The sequence below is a fragment of the Brachyhypopomus gauderio genome, chromosome 11 (genome assembly GCF_052324685.1).
Source record: "Brachyhypopomus gauderio isolate BG-103 chromosome 11, BGAUD_0.2, whole genome shotgun sequence".
In the NCBI taxonomy this organism is placed as follows: Eukaryota; Metazoa; Chordata; class Actinopteri; order Gymnotiformes; family Hypopomidae; genus Brachyhypopomus; species Brachyhypopomus gauderio.
Genome location: NC_135221.1, coordinates 5,317,428 through 5,338,005, shown reverse-complemented (window position 1 = coordinate 5,338,005; position 20,578 = coordinate 5,317,428). Strand labels below are relative to the sequence as shown.

Sequence of the window (20,578 nt, the reverse complement as noted above, 5' to 3'; positions counted from 1 at the left end):
GACTTATGCACCTATAGTGTATATGAATAATAATATTGTCAGTGATCATCACTTTAGTCCTTTTTCTTTTAAGATAGATTTACAATTGTAGCAGTACATGCCAGAAGAACACCGTGCTCTCTCTCACTCTCTTTCTCTCACTCTCTCTCTCTCTCTCTCTCTCTCTCTCTCTCCCTCTCAGTAAGTTGGTGCTGATGCAAGGTTGCCATGGCGATGTGATGTAGATATGTGACATCACAACAGACCTCCCAGCAGCTGAGGTTTTTTTCCCCTCACTGTCTGTCACTCTCTCTGCTCTAATCTGCTTTAATACCAAAGGCACTGCAAGGCAAAACACCTGTGAAGTGAAATGACTGCAGACATTCATGTTTGATGTTCTGCCTCAGCTCAGCCTGTGGTTCTTTCTGACTCAAATCATTTGCCATTCTTAATTTTTTTTTCCACTCTGACTCAGGAGATGCTGCAAAGCCCCAGTGATGTCGATATGTCCTTCAGACTGAATATGTCATGTGTCCTGTCTCTATACTGTAGATCATATTATTTAGACCTAACTATATTTTTCACATAAATTTGAGCTTTGACAGTGTGATAGTTACCATATTAACTTTTTTATGCTATCAGCCTCTACATATATAATATTGTCCCCAATCCATATTTCTGCTTAAACTTTTTAAAATAAGCCCATTGCTATTTTTAGTCATAACATTTGTGTTTTGTTGTGTAAATTAGAAAGCCGGGCAGTCAGACGATGTCTGCAGCAAATAGTCAATAGCATATGAAGAACAGCCTATAGTGCTAAATCGTGGGGTGCAAGTTTGACATTTGACACTGGGAGAGAGACTGAAATATTTTTGTCTCTGTCTCTATATTTATTCTGTCACCATTGATCTATAATATGCTTACAATTTTTAAATTAGCAGAAAAATTATCAACAGACAAACAAACCTCAATAGAGGGTTAGGGGAGTGGTGCATAACTCTGAGAGAGAGAGAAAGAGAGAGAGAGAGAAAGGAAACAGGTACTTTAGTGCCTCTTTTAGCTGGAGGCTGGTTTATGATTACAGCTTTTATCCTCTCTTTGGAAACAAAGAATCTTTTCCCCCAGGTTCCAACATTTTGTATTGATCTGTGATCATTTCAGCAACCAAACCAATTCAACAATGGTGACATGTCTGGAGAAGTTGCAGGTGTATGTGTCATCAGAACCCCTGTTGGAGTTGATGTTGTTTGCTACAGATTTGACTACAATGATGAAAAAACTGTGTACTTATTTAGAAAGTTTGAGTTCCTAAGTGAATAAGAACAATGTGTTGAGGTGTCTAAGTGCATAAGAGAAAAGAAATTAAAATTAAATTGATGAGAATGTATGAGGAGAGAGCTGATCCCCTGACTAACTTGTGGCCCTTCCAGTATGATGTATACTACTGGATTTCTGCAATCTCCACCCTTGAAATTAACAGTGTTAGTACAACTGCAGACTGAGAGCTGTGTCAAAGGAGATGGAGAGAGCACACCGAGGTGAGGGAGCATGTTGAATGTGGTGGCACGTTCAATGTGGCAAAGAGAGAAAGTGCCTTAGCAGTTCGTCTGGCCTTGGTGGGCGTTCACATGGCTGAAGGATACCGGTGCCAGCGCAGTGATGAAGTAGTCTGGTCAGATGAATGGCTCTTTGACACCTTATGTTCACAGACAGTGATGTTCACAGAAAGCCTCGTTCGTGGTGACAGTCCATGACACACGTTTTGCTCGTTTACTCACCATCAGGACGTTTGGTCATCTCTCACCCCTGTTTTACATGCAGGATTAACACGTGTGGGTTTTGTTTTGCTAGCAGTCCAAAGCTGATAATGAAATGGGACGCAGGTAAGCGGTGGGGTCTGGTTAGCCTAATCTAATGTGCTATCACTAACTGTCACTGAATAGAGTTAATTGTTATTCATGGATGTGTCCAGTGCAGGGATGAGTTGAGGGGTGTGTTTAATGTAGGGATGAGTTCAGGGGCGTGTTTAGTGTAGGGATGTGTTTAGTGTAGAGATGAGTTCAGGGGTGTGTTTAGTGTAGGGATGAGTTCAGGGGTGTGTTTAGTGTAGAGATGTGTTCAGGGGTGTGTTTGGTGTAGTGATGAGTTCAGGGATGTGTTTAGTGTAGGGATGTGTTCAGGGACGTGTTTAGTGTAGGGATGAGTTCAGGGGTGTGTTTAGTGTAGGGATGAGATCAGGGGTGTGTTTAGTGTAGAGATGAGATCAGGGGTGTGTTTAGTGTAGGGATGTGTTCAGGGGTGTGTTTAGTGTAGGGATGAGTTCAGGGGTGTGTTTAGTGTAGGGATGAGATCAGGGGTGTGTTTAGTGTAGGGATGAGTTCAGGGGTGTGTTTAATGTAGGGATGAGATCAGGGGTGTGTTTAGTGTAGAGATGAGTTGACGTATGTGTTTAGTGTAGGGATGAGTTCAGGGGTGTGTTTAGTGTAGAGATGAGTTCAGGGGTGTGTTTAGTGTAGGGATGAGTTCAGGGATGTGTTTAGTGTAGGGATGAGTTCAGGGATGTGCTTAGGGTGGCCATAAGTTCAGGGATATATTTAGAGCAGGAATGTGCAGTACTGTGTTCAGTGATGTGTTCAGTGCTGTGTTAAGAGATGTGTTCGGTGCTGTGTTCAGTGCTTTGTTCAGTGCTTTGTTCAGTGCTGTGTTCAGTGCTGTGTTCAATGCTGTGTTCAGTGCTGTGTTCAGTGATGTGTTAAATGCTGTGTTAAGTGATGTGTTCAGTGATGTGTTAAATGCTGTGTTCAGTGATGTGTTCAGTGATGTGTTAAATGCTGTGTTCAGTGATGTGTTAAATGCTGTGTTAAGTGATGTGTTCAGTGATGTGTTAAATGCTGTGTTAAGTGATGTGTTCAGTGCTGCCATATTCTGGTCTACCTGCATTCTGCGCTTCCTCCCAGTTGAGTGGCTCACATCCCAACGTAAGCCCCTCTCCTCCTCTGCCTACTCGTCCATAGCAACATGCTGCCGAGCCATAGTAACCACATTTATGCAGGGGGAAGAAACTTCGGGACCTTTATATATGTGTATCATATATGCATATAGGAACTAAAAAGATGTGCAGCTGTATTTTGTAGTGGAATCTCCACTGCAGAGGGAAACTGGATCGCGGGGCTTTAGCTCATTTAGCAGCACGGACGCTGAAAAACAACGACGTCCCTGTAATAAACAACATACGTACCTTGTTAACCCAAGAACAGGTGGAGCTCTTCAGTGATCATGTTGGTCATTGAATACCGAAGCTTGTTGGGTTACATGTGAGAGAAAAACGTCTCCCTGTCGTATCATAAAATATACTGGAAACAATGTTTTCCCCACCTAAACATAACGTTTCAATCCAAATATAGTAGACGAGCTTTACGAAGCATCAATTCCGTTGTCGGGTGACCTCAAAAGGGCAATCAGTGATGCACAAGGCAAAAGACTCTTGTTGTCAAAGTCACTGTGATTTAGACGATGCTTTAATCAAGGAACCTCCCACAACAGTCAGAGGTCGGTGCCATTTGTTCCACCACAACGGCTCCAGCGTTCCTGACCAGTGTGGGCTCCCAGTTGATCTGGGCTCCCAGTTGATCAGGGTCTGTGGAGGTGTCTCTCGGTTCCCCTGATTGCTGGGTGGTTGGGTGGTAATGAAGATGCAGGCCTAATTAGATACATTAACTCGAGCAAACACTGTGATCTTCCAATGGTCTACTCGGACGAGCGCTATCTCCACACGGGCGTGACCAACAGCTCTGTCGTGCCATAAAATAACCAGACAAGCGCCTATATTTGGAATAGCAATTTGTGATCTTCCATTAGCCTTGTTTTATTATTGCCGGTTTACCTGCCATTCAAATTGGGGGTCATATTTATAAGACAGAAATAGACAACAATGTTTCCTGTCCACTGACACCACAACAGTGACCTCCCCTTCCCCCACAACATGCGTGCACATTCATAAAATATCGGTGATCGTTGTGTCTTCCTGTCTGTTGTGATGTAATCCATCCTGCTCATGTCAAAGTACTTTTTTAATTCATCATTCTACTGGTGACATGAATGATGGGGAGGAGAGCACCAGCTATTTTTTTTTTCAGGCAGAAAGAGTGTTTGTTTATTTATTCACTTAAACACGTAAATCTATGTCCAACCATTTAAGCATACTCATAATGCTATACCAGTAATTGGCATGGTTACTGTTACCAATGAAAGCATGGAGCACCTCTGTGCTGTTACATTTTTGCATGTCAGTTAATATTATGATGACTTAAGCCTGGAGGAAACTGTGTCATTTGTATATGAAGGAACTGAAACAACTTTGCTTATTAAAGCATTTTGTACCCGTTATCAGCCCCGTGCACCTGAAGGCAAAGTGTGCACCAGCTATCACCGAAACCCTCCTGTCAGCACGCCTGTCCTGTTTTCTCAGCGCATACATCATCTTGGCCCTGTAGTCTGAGCGGCCCAGGCCGTGGAGAACAGCTCTGGTTCCGCTCGTAACAGCCGAGGTTACAGCGGAGGTCAGCAGCTGCTAGTGGGAAGAAACGCTGATTCCATCGTTAAAGTCAAAGATTAATCACGTACGTTTTTTTCCCCCTCTCACTTCTGCCCATGTGGAAGTCCTTCTGTGTTCCCACGTATTGGACAATATTCGTGTTTTCTTGTATTATTTCCTATTTCCATTCTGTTTGTTTGGCAATCCCCAGTGTATTGGGTCTCCCCATCATCCACCCAGAAGGTCAGCACGTACTTCTTAACCAACTGGCTACACATGGCACAGCTGGGACTTGAACCTGACACCTACTTGTACTTTCAGGTATGCATGTGAAAAGATGCATAGCATGGATGATTTTTTGGGTTATTGGATTTTTAAAGAGCTACATTTCAATACCAGTTTCATTACTCCATCTGTCCTGTTGCATTTAGCTCAGAATTCAACAGAAAAGGTACCCAAAGGCAGTCAGACATTTCATTTACTTAAAAATACCTAACAATGGCTAGAAATACTAGCAATTCTAAGGAATTATAGGATGGGGAAGCATATTTATTGGTTCTGTTCTGTTCCTACTGCTAGATTGTGGCTCCATCGGTCTGGGACTCGAGTGGTGTTCCCCAGGCCAGGACTTCAGTCCTCTCTGGCCCTCACACACACTCAGTCACACACACTCACCCACACACACAGCAGGCACAGTCTGCCGTGGACTGGTCCAAACGATGAAATCATACCTGGCACGAATATTTTTTCCTCTCTCTCTCTCTCTCTCTCTCTCTCTCTCTCTCTCTCTCTCTCTCTCTCTCTCTGTCTGTCTCTCTGTGTCTCTCTCCATCCCTCTACCTGCTGTCTCTCCCTCTCTCCCCCTTTCTCACTCACACACACTCGCACAAATTCCTGCACTCCTCTTAAATCGAGTCTCCACGCAGCAAGCCGCTCGAAGCCTCCTCCACGTGCGGGGGCACGCTCACGCCGTTCATCCGGCCCACCCCTCCGTACACCCGCGAGGCGGGTGCCACGCCGCCCGGGCATGGCAGGCCTCGGTCCCGCTGCCCCGCTGACGGGCAGGCGTGGGGCTCAGGATGCAGCACGAGCACATGCCGTCCCGTCCAGACACCAGCCGCACTCCCCCTCAACTACAGATCTTTGTCATGATCTCCGTTAAGAGTCACTGGTCCGCCTGACCTGCTGGTGCCATCTGTGATAGTGTGTGTGTGTGTGTGTGTGTGTGTGTGTGTGTGTGTGTGTGTGTGTGTGTGTGTGTGTGTGTGTGTGTGTGTGTGTGTGTGTGTGGGTGTGTGTGCCATATGTGAGTGAAGGAGAGAGAACTACTAAGAGTGTACTATGATTATCTACTATAATCATATGGAGTTAATGATGACTAAGGGTCTAACCCATTTGAACACGGCCAACGTGTTTATGCGTTTATCCGTCTATTAGCTACCAGTTCGTCCCTGTGGCTTATGCAAAGAAGAACGTGAGGGCAGAAAGGAGCTTCACTGGTCAATTAGGTTACAAAACTAGCAGCAAGATTCCATCACTTCACGTCCAGTCCTGGCATGGGCTTTGAATCTGTGTGCAACACCGCCCCCTTGTGGCAGATGAGTGTCAAACCTCCTTTATATAATTATGTAAGATTTTGCAGAGAATGAGTCATCAGCGATGAGAACAGGGAATGTGTGTGTGCGCGTGTGTGTGTGTGAGCGAGAGAGAGAGAGAGAGAGAGAGACAGAGAGACTGTGTTGGCGTATACTGGGAGGACGCTGGGAACAGTGTGTGGTGCTGGTAGCGTGATGAAGCGTGAAGTCGGGGATTTTCCGGTGAGCTTTTCTTTTCTCGGGACAGAGGTAGGCTACACTCTGGCATAGCACAGCTCCAGCCTCGGAAAGGAGGGAGGGATGGAGGGATGGAGGCTCGAGACACCACTACCCACAACTAGTGTTCTTCTGTGTGGTAACTTCTAGAAGTGTGTTCATATTTAGCTTTACCTCAAAGGCAACACCATTCATCTTCATCTTTTGATTCCCGTTCTTTCTTCGCACTCTCCTTTTATGGGGACAAACATGACGAAACATTTCTCTCTTCACATATTTTAGTTTGCTCCACTATTAGGCCGCAGCCCAGTGATTAGTCTTACACACCATCACACACAATCTTATGAGATTACTCCCATTATGCCACTGATTGCCCACTGCAGTGATCCCATGATGGACTGGGCTGTCCCTTTCTCTTTTATATGTATTCAAAACCCAGCCAAGAGGCGATTCCCTGCTCCCCTCGTGGATCCCCGGAGGGCGCTAATCTGCTGGGCTCAGGGTGTCAGGGCTGGCTCGGATTCCACACCATCTACCTCCACTAGGGGCACCCGAGTCAGCCCTAGACTACATCCACGCAATCAGCAATGATCCGTCTCACCTGTTGCCATGGCTTTTTAAGGAAGCTTTTGGAGACGGATCATTGCTGATTCGTTTTGGTTATGCCGGTACGTTCTCAGCCCTTTCTCTTGTCTCATTCTCAAGTTAAAGGTGTCTCGCCACTAGTGATGGGTTCGGCAACACTGATGCGTCGGCACGTGCGCCGATCTCTTAGAGCAAACCCCGCGTCGGTGCACGTCTCGTTTTCAGCAAGTCACATGACCGATACAGGAACTGTTTCGAAATGACACTAACGCGCCAAACTGTGTTTATAAGGAAGCGCATCTTTCAGGATGCATCTGCCAAAAAAATCACTGAACTTTAGCGGTACGACGTCTTTTTCATTCAAAACTATGGAACAGCCTCAAGGAAAGAGAAAGTTTTCTGCTGTGTGGGACCATTTTGATCTTACATCGGAAAATAAGGTATTTGTTTTAATTTCATTGTTTCATCTGGTTTCTTTCAGAGCTTCCACTCGATCTATCAGAATCCAAATTCATCTCAAATTGGCTCTTAGTTTACTATTCATATTATGTTCTGCAGGTTAAATGTCGCATTTGTTTGACAGAACTGTTATATTTAAACAAATCCACCTCCTCAATGCTGAGGCATTATAGGGCCAAACATGAGAATGAAATCCCAGATATACCCAGGAAAAACTCCGGTATACAACCATTTTACAAATTACTCACAGCTGCCTTTTTAAAAATTTTATAAATGTATTCTTTACTTCATTTTTAACCATCAAGCTTCCAGGAAGCAGATGTTGGATGAGGCTCTCCTGAATTTCATTTTGACGGATTGCCAGCCCCTCAGCATTGTGTAGAGTGAAGGGTTCAAGGAACTGGTTCAAGTCCTTGAGCCCTCATATGTTTTGCCAACCAGAAAGGTTTGTGTGGAAATGATCTAAAGTAGTAGTTGATAAATCCAATTTATGTCATCTTTCATTTTAATGTATTTTTGATTTGAATGATTTTCAGACCATCAAAATGGTGGCCAAAAAGTACACGCACAAATGAGCCCCAGCCTGGACCGTCTTCACAACAGCTGTCTGCATCCACATCAGGCATGTTATTCAGCATTATTTGTTTGTTGTTTGGACATCATGTACTTAAATGCCAATTTGTTGTTTTTAGATAACCTTTGGCACCATCTTGATGCTGAAATAAGCAGACAAACCAAAAGTGCCACTGCTGATACCATCCAGGAGGTGCAGAAATACCTGGCAGAGGGCAATATTGCCAAGTCTCAGAATCCTTTGATATACTAGCAAAACCAAAAGACTATTTATCCAAATCTCTTCCGGCTGTCCTTACAATATCTTTGCACTCCAGCCTCATCTGTCCCGTGTGAGCGAGTATTTTCTACAGCTGGAGAAGTTGTTTCAAAAAAGCGTAACAGACTAAAATTCAAAACGTTGGAAAAACTTATTTTTTTGAATAAAAATTTGTGAAAAAAAAAAAAAGTCCACAAGCATCCTCATTTCAAACACATTCACTTTTTCATGTTCACATTATTTATTGACTGTATCTAAGAATATCAAAGATTTTTCTATGTAACTATATGAAATACTACAATACACAATAAAATACAATGACTTAAAACATTTTGTATAGACTAGGTCATCAAATCAGTCCGTCAACTAGGTTGCCTGTAGTGATTTTTAAGATCCAGTAGGTGGCAGTATTCAGTGACACAGTATCGACACAGTATCAATACAGTTTCCCTATGGGTCGAAATGCTTCATGACGCCTCATTTACCCATCACTACTCGCCACCTTATTCTTTCTCTCTCCCTCTCTCTTGTTCTTTCACTTATTCGAGTCTCTGTCTCCTGCGCTGCTTTCTAGCCAATCTCAAGTTTTCCTCCATCTGTTTCTCTTCCTATCCGTTATTCATTTATTTTGGGAAGGTTTTGTTTTGTTGCGGCATTTTTGCCAGTAGCCAGATTCTTCTCCTGGTGTTCTTATTTCGGTTTTACGCGACGAGTTTTTTCCGCGTCTTTTTAGTTGCCTTTATTATTTTTTCCACCCTCTCGCTACGAGTGAGTTTTGCTTTTCATGCGTCAGTCTTCCGCGTTGTTTTTGTTTCCTTTTTCTACCGAGTATCTACGGTTTAGTTTCATTTTGCGCGTTGTTTTTCCGCGTCGTTTTGTGTTGGTGTTTTTGCCACACTGTGTGTGTATGCATTAACTCCACATTTACTACTCTCGCATATTATTGTGCCAGACCGAGCCGGTGTTCTGTCGGATTTTCCTACTTTGTCGAATTTTCCTACCGTATCAGCTGGCAGCGAGTATTTATAGACTAGTCTGTCGAATTTTCCTACCTTGTCGAATTTTCATACCGTGTCCGTTGGCATCGCGTATTTGTAGACGTATCTCTTAGTTCGTTTACCTTGTGGAAACGTCGTAATGTAGCGCAAATCAGCGTTTAAAACGTAGTAGACGTATCTCTGTAGTTTGTTACCAAATGGAAACGTTGTAATGTAGCGCAAATCAGCGTTTAAAAGTAGTATTGTAGACGTATCTCTAGTTTGTTTACCTTATGGAAACGTCGTAATGTAGCGCAAATCAGCGTTTCAAAAGTAGGATGAGCTTTAAAATAAAAGTTTTATTTTGCGTATTAGTGTATTATTAATAATAATACACTACACGGCTCAATCATTATCATGCGGAAATATCCAAGTCCCTATAGGTAATAACAGACAGTAAAACGGCGCTGTTTAAAACATTTTAATCAACTAGTTAACTTAATGCACAGTTGAAAACATTGCAACTGCAAACAAAGAAGAAATTATAAACAAGAAATTAACTTACTGCACTATTGAAAGGACTAAATAGTACTGCACTGTTGAAATTCGCTAGCAGGCAGGAAAAATCGATGGGTGTAGTAGGCGGCCACCAAAATAGTGACGTAAAAGCGACTTGCGCATGCGCAGTAAGCCTTGGTATGAATTTTCGATGGGTAGGAAAAATCGACAGAACACCGGCACTTGGGTCCGCCTCTCAAGTATATTCACGCGGTGGTTACGTCACCATACCCGCCGCGTTACACAGGGGAGCTGCGCTTTTCGGTTCCCCTACAGCATCTGACCAAAGGGAGTTTGCAGAGTCCAACAGGTGTGGTGCCCAATTGCGACTTCTCGGCAGAATCCTAATCCCCTCGTTTGCACGCTGCATAAAGACGCTACAGATGATATTTGGGAGTATAATTTCGGCAGGCATTGTTTTGGCATCACTAAAATTATACTCTCCTTATTAAAATAACCCTTGTTGAATGTAGATGTGTGATTTATATGGAATAGCCTACACATCCATATGTCATCAAAAAATAACTTATAACTTAGTTCATTGAGCACTATAATTTTGTCATAAATAGATAATTAGACATAATATGGGAATATTTTGCAAATATCTTGTTAAAAAATAAACAAGTCAGGTTATAAGTAAGTAATAAGTATTTAAGATGTAAGGTTGAGGAACAAAGTATAGCATGTATGTTATTGTTGTCGATCATTAAAACTCATTTATGCATAGAAACAACGCATAGCGCAAATATCATCTGTAGCGCTTTTATGTGTGTGCAAACAAGGAGTCTGAATTGGGCACAACACCTGCAGCTTTGGAGAGTCAGCACAGACAAACTGCACAACATTCAGCAGAGGCCAGAAGAAAACTGTCTCTCTGCGTGTAAATATATCTGCTTATGTACACTATATGTGAATGTGTCTTTATTTCATTCTTTCCTTCCTTCCTTTCCTTCTTTCTTTCTTTCTTTTCTTTTCTTCCTTCTCGGCTGCATATGAACTGCGAAACCCGCCAAGCGATGGTGAAGGGTGCAGTGTGCCGTTTTCACTACTGAAGACAGTCAGACGCTTCCTCAGCATGAGTCCAATCTATTGTGTAGTTAGAATGACTCAGAGGGGACGAGTCGGAAAGATAAAAAAAAACACGTGCAGAGCGCGCGCAGACAGTGTGCCCAGGTGAAGGAACGACCAGGATTAGCATCAGCGTTAAATATAGACCCTGATGCAGATCGGATCATGGAACGTACATATGGCTCTGTAGTCACATTGACGTGGTATTATCATATTTATTACAGTAATAATTCCAGGATAGAAAAGTACAACATTGGCAGCATGGTATGAAAAACTAAACACACACACAAAACAAAGGAGAAGCAGAGTATGAGTATTAGTGATGGTTCTGCAGGGCGTAGGGGTAGAGATGTAGCACTGAGTGGTTATTGAATAATGGCTGCTATTCCAAATACACAATAACCGTAGGGTAGGGTGATCGCCATCACGCTAGTATGCAGGGTTGCAGACAGCATCCGGGCGCTAACACGGTCGCTACATCTATCTGAAAGGGCTGGGGGGGGGGGGGGGGGGTGATCGTGCTGGAATATCAACAAGAAGGGCTGTGGACTGGTTTTATTTGGAAGTAGAAGAAGAATGCTTTCTTAGGTAGTCATCCGAAAAACTACTCTGGGTGACATGACGGGGACTGGGGAGAGCCAGACGAAAGCAAAATGAAGTTTAGGCCTCGCAGCAGATGTTGAAATCGTAGTGCAGCTGCAGCCTTTGATAGTTCATACGCAACACAATTAAAACTGCATGTGGCACAACTGTGTCTGTGGATTTTCGAGAACGTCCTTAAGTAACGTAGCAGTTGTGTTATTTGTTCAGTTTCTCGTGATATACAGCATTGCTCTCAAAACAAACTTCGGGAGATGATCACGTGATTAGGCAAGCATGTCCAGATCAAACCCTCTCGTCCTCACTGGACATGTTGGTCTCCCTCTTTGTCCTCAACTTTACCACTTTTCCTTTTGCCACACACAGACACACACACACACACACATCGAAGTTCTAAGCAGAACTCCGTTTTAGAAGGCATAGGGCCCCACGTTGACCGTTAAGCGAAGAGCTGAACTGGTCTGGTAGCTCATGAGTGGGTTGACGGAGACCATCTCCAAGTCCAGAACATACTCTTTGGGTCCATTGACAGCACGGGCCAGCACCAACATAGCACTGATGTTGTTGATTTGCTGAGGGAAGAGATAAAATAAATTCACTTCAATCTTCTCAATACTGAAAAATTATTAATGGGAAACACTGATATGTTATGAGCATAGAATCTGTACTCCAGTGATCATAACGGACTTTGTGAGAGTCCACACAGAGGCAGTCCTCCTGCTTTGGCACATACTATCTTCACCGCCTTAAAGTTTTAATATGACCCACCCAACAAAGAGAATCAATTTTTCATAAATGACCCAATCATCTTCAACTTCCAAATAGCAGTGAATCCATAAACTAGTCAGTGGAATTACCCAGATTGCAGCCAATAATCTGGTCCAAAATATGAAGGTCTGAACACCAGTGGAAGTTTAGCCTCCTGTGACATTCACGATCGATGAAAGTCATCGCAGTTTCGTCTCACCCTGATGTAGAAGTCTCCGTTGTCGTCTCCCGAGCGGATGCGGAAGGTGTTATAGGCTCCGGGATATACGCTGGTCGCCTGAATCTGGAAGATGTCAGAGGGCACGGAGCGCTCCGACGTGATGCTCATGTAGCGATGGACGATGGAGAAGGGCAGATCCTGGCAGCCCGCCTTCGCCACCGGACACACGCAGCGGCTGCAGCAGGGGTTAAAGGTCACGGGCCAGAATCAGCTGGGTTCGGTCGCACATAACACAAACAGTTCAAGAGAGCGTACTTTTCCTAAAAAAAGGCAAGCACAGTAGAGGGTTGAACTGAAATGACTCTACGAGTTCGGCAGCGATTGCGATGCGTCTTCGCTTATATCTTTTGCCAGAAAATAAGCTGGATCACAGTCGCCGTATTCCTCTCATCTGTATGATTAATGACCGTTTAAGCCACTTAAGCCCCAGAAAGTCGGTGTGCTCCACACGCCAGACGAATGAACATAAAATGTTGGGACGCCCTGAATTTCTCTACAGACATTTCTGCAAAATGCAAACCTGCTTGGCCACCTGTTACCAATTTCAGACTTCTGGATCTCTGCTGATTACACTAAAGCATGCCCGACGATGGCGGAGACGCTCGCTGGGAGATATGGGAGAACAAACAGGTTGGAACCGTCACAGGTGTGCGTCTGGCGGTCAGGTGCGGCGTCCCGCGTTTAGCGGAGGAGGCTCGCGTGCTCACTCACTTGTCCGATACTTGGACGTACGGCTCCTGGCAGCGGTTGGCGTCGACGCACTGGTGACCGCCGTGGACGTTCACGCAGGTCTGGCCGTCGGCACACTGGTGCGAGCCCGTCTCACATTCGTTTATATCTGCGCACAGGAACATCGGGAGGAACCGGAGGTGGGGTCGTTGGGCGGAGAAGCAAAGGTGTGTGTTTATGAAGCGAGAGGGCTGAGGAGAAGCCGAGGAGAGACGCCAGAGGCGGAGGCCCACCTTGACAGAGTCGGGTCCCCAGGAGCTGGTAGCCTTCTGGGCACACGCAGGAGAATTTGCCGGGCTCGTTCACACACTGGTACTGGCACAGGTAACTGGAGTAGCTGCACTCATCTATGTCTACAGACAGGGACAGATGCACTAATCAGTGTCAGTGAGGCCAAAAAATTAAATAACAAAGCAACTAGTCTTTGTGTGTGTGTATGCAGTGTGCGTGTACAGTATCATGTGTATATTTGTGTATATTTATTTCTTTATTGTGTAGATTTAAATCTCTCACCTTTGCAGGCGAATCCATCTGGTCCCAGTTCATAGCCCTGCTCACAGCGGCAGAGGAAAGTGCCGTAGGTGTTATAGCACCTCTGACTGCAGGGGGCGCCCATGTCACACTCATCCACGTCTGAAGCCGCAGACACAGATTATAGGTATGTAGACCACACCATATTTTTACAGGAACAATGAAGTTGTGCTGAATTTAGTGTGTGTCCCAGTATTTTAGTAAAAAAACATCACCGACTAAATAATTCACCCTAGTGCGCTGACTTAGATACACTACTCAAATGTGTCTAAGATTTCTAGTGTTTGTGTGTCATGGTATTAGACATAAATGTCTCGTGTGGATTACTTGACCATGGACGTAATTTTGATTTCAAAAGTGGGGGGGACATAGATTCGTCGCTATTTAAATATTTGGTTTTAACCGTAAAAACTGGGGGGGACCAAAGCCGGCTTTTGAAAAAGTGGGGGGGGCATGTCCCCCCCGTCCCCCCCCAAAATTACGTCCGTGTACTTGACCATCACTTGCGTGACCACACACGATAAACAAACTAGAGATTAGAGAGAGATTCGCCCCCGTGTTTCATAAGAGCGCAGTAATCACTCCCTTATGCCACCACGGCCGTCCCCGTTCACCTAATTGGAAGGTACTGCGGTGTTTTGATTTTGGCACCCATCCAGATGAGCTGATGTGTAGGAAGATCGTGCAAGGACGTGTGGGTTCAGCTTTTGGAATGACTGCGAGCGCGCACTGACGGGGGGCGGCCACTAGGGGGCGGCCACGCGGGAGCACACTCACCGATGCAGGAGCGATTGTTGCCAGCCAGCTGGAAACCCGGCTCACACTGGCAGGAGAAAGACCCGGGCACGTTGACGCAGCGGTGCTGACAGTAGCGGTACCGACACTCGTCGATGTCTGATAACGAAAGCAACACGTCTGGCGTCATTCTCCCCCTTTCAACCGCAGGGCTAATCCCATTCTGATCAACATCAACGTTATTGCACTTTGAGTGCATGTATGTATGAAAGGTGCTATACAAATAAAGATTGTTATTATTATTGAATATATTTCATGCACTCCATCAACTTACAATTCTACCGATTCAGGAATTCAATTTGATTTTGTCTTTACAATTGTGGCCAAAGGTCACCAAAATACCAAAATCGTTGGTATTGGTCAGATATTATGTAATACAGTCCTTGTCTGTGCTCGAATGTTCCTTCAAGTCTCGTCCTAGTATACGTGTTCAGTAGTAGTATAACGTGTAGTGATGGCCTTTCGTCCAGAAGCTGGGTGTTTGCCTATATGCTAGGTTGCTGGGTGGCTCTGTCTGCTCGAGTGGTTGGGACAGAAGGGCTCACCTATGCACTCTGTGCCCACTTTGCGGTATCCACCAGGGCACTGGCAGGTGAACGAGCCCTCTGTGTTGAAACACTCCTGACTGGGCTGGCAGTCATGCTCGTGCCGCTCACACTCGTCCACATCTGTGTGTGTGTGTGTGTGTGTGTGTGTGTGTGTGTGTGTGTGTGTGTGTGTGTGTGTGTGTGTGTGTGTGTGTGTGTGACAGAGAGAGAGTCAGCATGACATCAGGGAAAAAAAAAATAACCAGACCACCACCACCGCCACACAGGAGACATATTTGTGTTCACTTCTCTTTTTGCTCACATTTGCATCTGCATTGGTATTATGATTTTGCAGCAGTGACTACATGTACTGATTTATGCCTAACAGCTTGAAGAATGTGACTAAACGAATGCGCGCTGGGGGGGATTTATGCCAACTAGTGCTGACTAATACAACCAGAGTGTGTGTTAATGAGCTCCTGACTGCTGACAGCAGCTGGCGAATCTTAGCCTTCCAAATCCCCTTCACCTCTTGCGGCACCCCCCCCCCCCCCCCCCCCCCAGACAGCCTCCTGCAAATACTCCCACCATCGTGCACCAAAACCCAGCCGCCCCCTGGCCCACGTACCACCTGTTTCCATCTGAATCATCCAGGCGTCCGTACAGCCAGCCGTAAGCACTTCACCAGGCGTGGAAACCCAAATGCCTGGATTAAAACCGTGTTCTCTCACTTCCTGTCTTGGATGGAAGCCCCACCCCCTGCAGTGCCTTGACTCAGCAGTTTGTCAACACTCAACACTTCCATGAGTGCCTGAGCCATACACACTTAGTCACTTCCAGCCAACTGCCACCTGTTCACCCCCCCTCCCCCCCCGAAACACCCCACTCACCCACGCAGCTGTCGCCCTGCGGCTCATAGCCACTGGGGCAGGGGTTGTAGGGTTCACGCGCTGTCTCCTCCAGACCGGTGGGGATTTGGTTGGGGGGTTCAGGAGCAGGGATCACAGAGGCGGATCGGGGGAGGCACAGATAGCCTCCATAATGGTTGAAGCACTTCATCTCGCCCTTACACGCCTCCGGGATGGTTTCACATTCATTTATGTCTGCAGGGGGAAGGGAATGTGTTGAGACAGTTGGGACGTTTCGTCGTGATTAGGGCTGGGTTCATGAAGAAGACGCTCCATGGTCTTGGAACGCTTGGACGGCCACTGTGATGGAGAAGAATGGGTTTTTTTTTTTTTTTACCTTTGCAGTGTTGAGTCTGAGGGTCCCAGTGATACCCATCTGTGCATTCCTGCAAAAGAATGTTCAGCAAGACATTTTGGCATGAATGCATATGCTTAAATACTCTACATTTGCAGACACATTTGTATACAAAAGATGGAGAGAGAGGGAGAGAGATGGAGAGAGAGAGACTTGGAAAACATTACCCCCCTTCTTACCGTGTAAGTGTCACTTTCTGTGGGCGGTTGTGAAATAGCACGATGAAGGAACACACAAACACACACACACCAAAGCGAAACACACACGGACCGCATCCTCACACACAGACGCTTTCAACTGGCTCTCAGGAGCAGAGAGAATACTCACGAGCGGGGCGTCAACAATGCACACACACTCACACGAAAAAACGTGCACAAACACACACACACGCTGCTGGCACACGCGCAGCTCAGCCTCAGGAATGAGTGGAGAGAGAGTAACTGCTGCTTCACACTGGGATTTGAAATAACACTGCAGAGCCTGTAAGAAAGAAAAGGTCAGGGTTAGGGTCAAGGTCAGGGTTAGGGTCAGGGTTGTGGTTAGGCAGGCAGTGAGGGGTTGTAGTTACACCTTACACACCTTAAATCCTGTAGACTATATCAACTTAAAGCTTCTTGTCACACCGAGTTACTTGATATAGACTGTCAGCATCAGCATTCTCTCAGTTTAAGTGGCTTGTGCTAAAGTGTCTATACCAATTTGTTAGTAGAAGGACGATCTGCTAACAGAGCAGATTTCACTGCATTATTTATCCAGGATTTGATCTAGGCCTCCAGTTTTATTGATTGGTGAATGACAGTCATAAATTTGTTTGGACATTAGCCGACAATTAAAATAATGCTTGGAGCTTCAATGCCCTGCCAGTAAAACTATATGGCAACCTTACTCCCCCTTGTGGCTGAACTAGAATTGCACACAATTTGTCACTTTTTGGACAATTGCATAATATCAACATGGTTTAGAGTTAGTTTACATAAACCACAGTTATTAAAAACTGACTAGACCGTAAGTCTTGTAGCCTGACTTTCTTACCATCAGTAATTTCTTTCATGGAAATCGTAAAGAAAGCCTGTCTGAAAGTCTTCTTTTAAACAGTGCCCCAGTTGATGCTCTTAGTACGAGAAAACCGAGATTTCAGCTTGAATAAGTCTCTCAGCTGAAGAACAAATAGAAAACCAGCCAAATGCAACACTTATAAAACATTTCTGACTCTAGGCTGGGCAGTGCAAAACAGCCGTTGGCTGGTTTGTACTGCAGGGGAAACAGTGAGGAGAAAAGCTTGAAACCACTGACCTTATGACATAAAACACACATACAAACACTCATGCACACAGTGTACAAAAAGCAGGAGTTATCTCCACTCCAAAAACACTTTTGCGTGCACGTTTTTTTTCTGTGAACCTCGAGCCAAACCTCAGGGCTAGTGTGAAAAGCTCTGCCCTGTCCACTGGTATTGTCGTGTTGACTTAAATTGACAAAGAGCAAGCCACAGAATGACGTGCATATCAACACACACACACACACACACACACACATTCTGCTTCTGTTACATCAGCCTCTGTATGTAACTTGTTTTTTTTTTGCCCAAACCACAAGAGATTGTTCATCATGACTTACAGTACACGTAAGAAAACCTATACCACCTCAAATGCAAATACATTAAAACCTTATTTAAGGTCTAACAAATAACTAACAATGATGTGTGAATTACTGCACCACACTTTCTATCCAAAAGGTCTTTTGTGATGCATACAATGTAAATGAAAGGTTTAGTCACGTCTAAATATGCATACTTTAAACACATTCCATTCAATGGTTGAGGAGAAAGAAAGAATGAAAATTCTGGTACTATTTCCGTATGAATAGTCCCAGAAGTATTGTGTGTGAAGAGCGTCACTCCTGCTCTTTCTCTCACAGAAACCTTTGGAAAGTTATTGAAGCGTTTCTGCTTTTCCTGACACTCAAGTGGAAGCCGCCGGAAGGTGAGGACTCCTCTTACCACGGGGCAGCTGCCAAACGCCACCGCTGCTCGCTGGAATCCACGCGGTGTGTCTGAACGTGACCGAGGACATGTCCACCATCTCGTCCCGCCCTCTCCTCCCTTCATCCACCGCCCGGTGCAGGAGACACACGTGGCCTCAGGAAGGACCCAAGTGAAGATAGACGGCGGCCCCAGGGGTGGGGGCGGGGCAAGTGGGCGGGGCGAGCGGCTGGAACATGGGCAGCATGGGGGCGAGGGTAATTTTGGCCACCACAGCGGAGTGGCCATGGGCTCGCTGGAATGCTGGTGGTGAGGATGTGGGCATTGCTCCGAAGACGTCGCCACCAGAACGTGGCCGTATTTCCCAGAGCATCGAATTCCCGGGAAACCCCATCAAAGTTCACTGAAAGGGGAAGGCATCGCTACCTGGAATGACTACCACCACCACCACGGAGCCTTTCCTACCCACCTTTATATTTTTATATACACACTCCTTTACACACTTATTTCTCAAGCAGATGTCAGGGAGGCTTGGTTCATTGCAGCACTATCTATAACTATACTGTTACAGAATGTTACAGAATCTATGCATTAAATGTTTGATAAAGCAGTCAGCACCATGTCACGGCTACAATTTTCTAAAGTCATTCTCCCTGGTCATCTACTGCTTGGTGAGAATACAACCACTCGGGCAGGTCATAAAGATTCTCCCACATGGGCACACTGGGAGAGGACCACACACATATAGGGACAAATGGTTTCTTCCCACCTCTCTCCCCCTTTTCTCACAGACAGGCACACACACGGGCGTGCCTTGCGACGTGTTCGTTCTCTGTTGGGTTCTGCTCAGCTGGGCATAAAGCTCACTTTCTCTCATGGTGGTCAAAGCCAGTCGTGTCATGTGCAACTCCATCAGACCTGCTGGACGCGCAGACCCAAAGGCGAGCACTTTGGCCTTAAATCGATCGCCCGGTCCCTTCCACCGAGCAGAGCTACAGAGGTGTGTGTTTACGGTCCACCACTGTGTGTATAAGCACTCAGCAACATTCATGCGGCCTGCCATAACGTCCAATAGGAATACGTACCTCTGCCCAAAAACATTTGTTTCATGGCTGTGCAGGTAAAAGAACAAAGAGTCATGTTCATGAGAGATGGGGTAAGAATTAATGACTGGTGCGTTGTCAAAAGGCGCTGTGATTCAGAGCGCAGGTGGCATCCCAGCATGCATCTCTGCCTCTGAAAGAACACTCAAGTCACTAGTAAAAGTCATAAAATAATGCAGTCAAGCTGCAGTCGCTGTAAAAATATACAAACAAAAGCGATGAAACTCCCTTCGGTATAAAAGTGGTCTGTATTAGTATAGTGGGCTCCTGTTCTCTGCTGTGACGCCATGTGGATATTTAATTGTGTGTGTGTGAGTGAGTGAGTGTTTGCTCTCCATATTATGCCACCTGTGTTTCTTCAGTGAGCCTGAATGTTTTGGTGTTAAGTACCACGTTTTGTGTGTGCTCAGAACTCCAGAGGATCCCAGTCTTGTCTATTTTAAATAACCCTTCTGACAAAACTGTGGAATAAAAGTCCAACACACAAACACATTGCCTGGCGTGTAGAAATTCACTTTAAGGATTGAAAATGTTTTAACAAAACTGGCCCAATACTTGAGGGGGTCAAACCAAAAGTGGTCTAGTTGACATTTAGACCAGTTGTGAAACAAGACTGAAGTTTTGCAATACTGCAGCATATGCAAACTGTGCTGTGTAATGGCATCCCGGTGGTTGTGTAACGAACACCAAAAGAACAAGATCACGACTGTCTAGGCCTCCTCTCCTGACCGACTCCGAGAGATGTTGTAGGAAGGAAGGTTCATTTATGCTCCGAGATTAAAGTGAAGTAGCACCAGGCCGCCGGGACCGTGGCCGTTTGCCGGGGAGAAGCACACTCAGCATGAAACGCGGAGCCCTTCAAAGAGCCTGGGAATGATTCGGCCCTTTTCCTCTCCCACACACACGCACGCACGCGCACACACACTTCTCTGTGCTACTTTCTACTTCTCTTCTCATGGCCTTCACTTCATTGTGTGCCTGTAGTCTCATGATCACATCAGCAGTAGACCTTACTCTCACATTGTACACCGATATAACAACTAAGCCAGAGTCTAACGTTTGTAGCCGAATCGATTAATTAGTGCATACAGTTTGAGATTTGAAACGTGTTATACTCACAGGTCTCTTTTCTTTTTTTTTAACTCCTTAGGGTCCTGAAATCCTCTTCCAGAGCCTGTCTCTCTCCTCCTCTGCACTTTTCTCTTCCGGTGGAAGTCAGTGAGTAGAAACTGCCCTTATTGTATCTCTCTCTTGCCCT

The 20,578-nt window shown here is 45.4% G+C and overlaps 1 protein-coding gene and 1 long non-coding RNA gene across 6 annotated transcripts in view; one reads left to right on the top strand and one right to left on the bottom strand.

Moving 5' to 3' along the window:
* LOC143526704 (uncharacterized) overlaps positions 1 to 20,441 on the top strand; it is a 26,209-nt gene extending 5,768 nt beyond the window's left edge. Inside the window, exons 1-6 of one of the 5 annotated variants that reach the window (XR_013133922.1) lie at positions 20 to 4,598; positions 4,725 to 4,964; positions 5,093 to 6,330; positions 13,240 to 13,444; positions 13,642 to 13,778; positions 18,154 to 20,441. This is a non-coding gene — a long non-coding RNA (uncharacterized LOC143526704). Of the gene's footprint in view, positions 1 to 19; positions 4,599 to 4,724; positions 6,993 to 13,239; positions 13,445 to 13,641; positions 13,779 to 14,310; positions 14,449 to 18,153 lie in introns of those variants that run through there. The other 4 variants (XR_013133921.1, XR_013133920.1, XR_013133923.1 and 1 more) reach the window with 4 other exon arrangements.
* On the bottom strand, positions 10,999 to 20,578 carry efemp2a (EGF containing fibulin extracellular matrix protein 2a). Its single transcript, XM_077021275.1, has 11 exons — positions 20,440 to 20,578; positions 16,416 to 16,716; positions 16,219 to 16,267; positions 15,864 to 16,076; positions 14,992 to 15,114; positions 14,429 to 14,545; positions 13,634 to 13,753; positions 13,354 to 13,473; positions 13,103 to 13,229; positions 12,371 to 12,566; positions 10,999 to 11,975 (listed from the first exon to the last, which is right to left on the bottom strand). Exons 2-11 carry the CDS (start codon positions 16,509 to 16,511, stop codon positions 11,814 to 11,816), a joined length of 1,323 nt encoding a protein of 440 aa, XP_076877390.1. The 5' UTR covers positions 16,512 to 16,716; positions 20,440 to 20,578; the 3' UTR covers positions 10,999 to 11,813.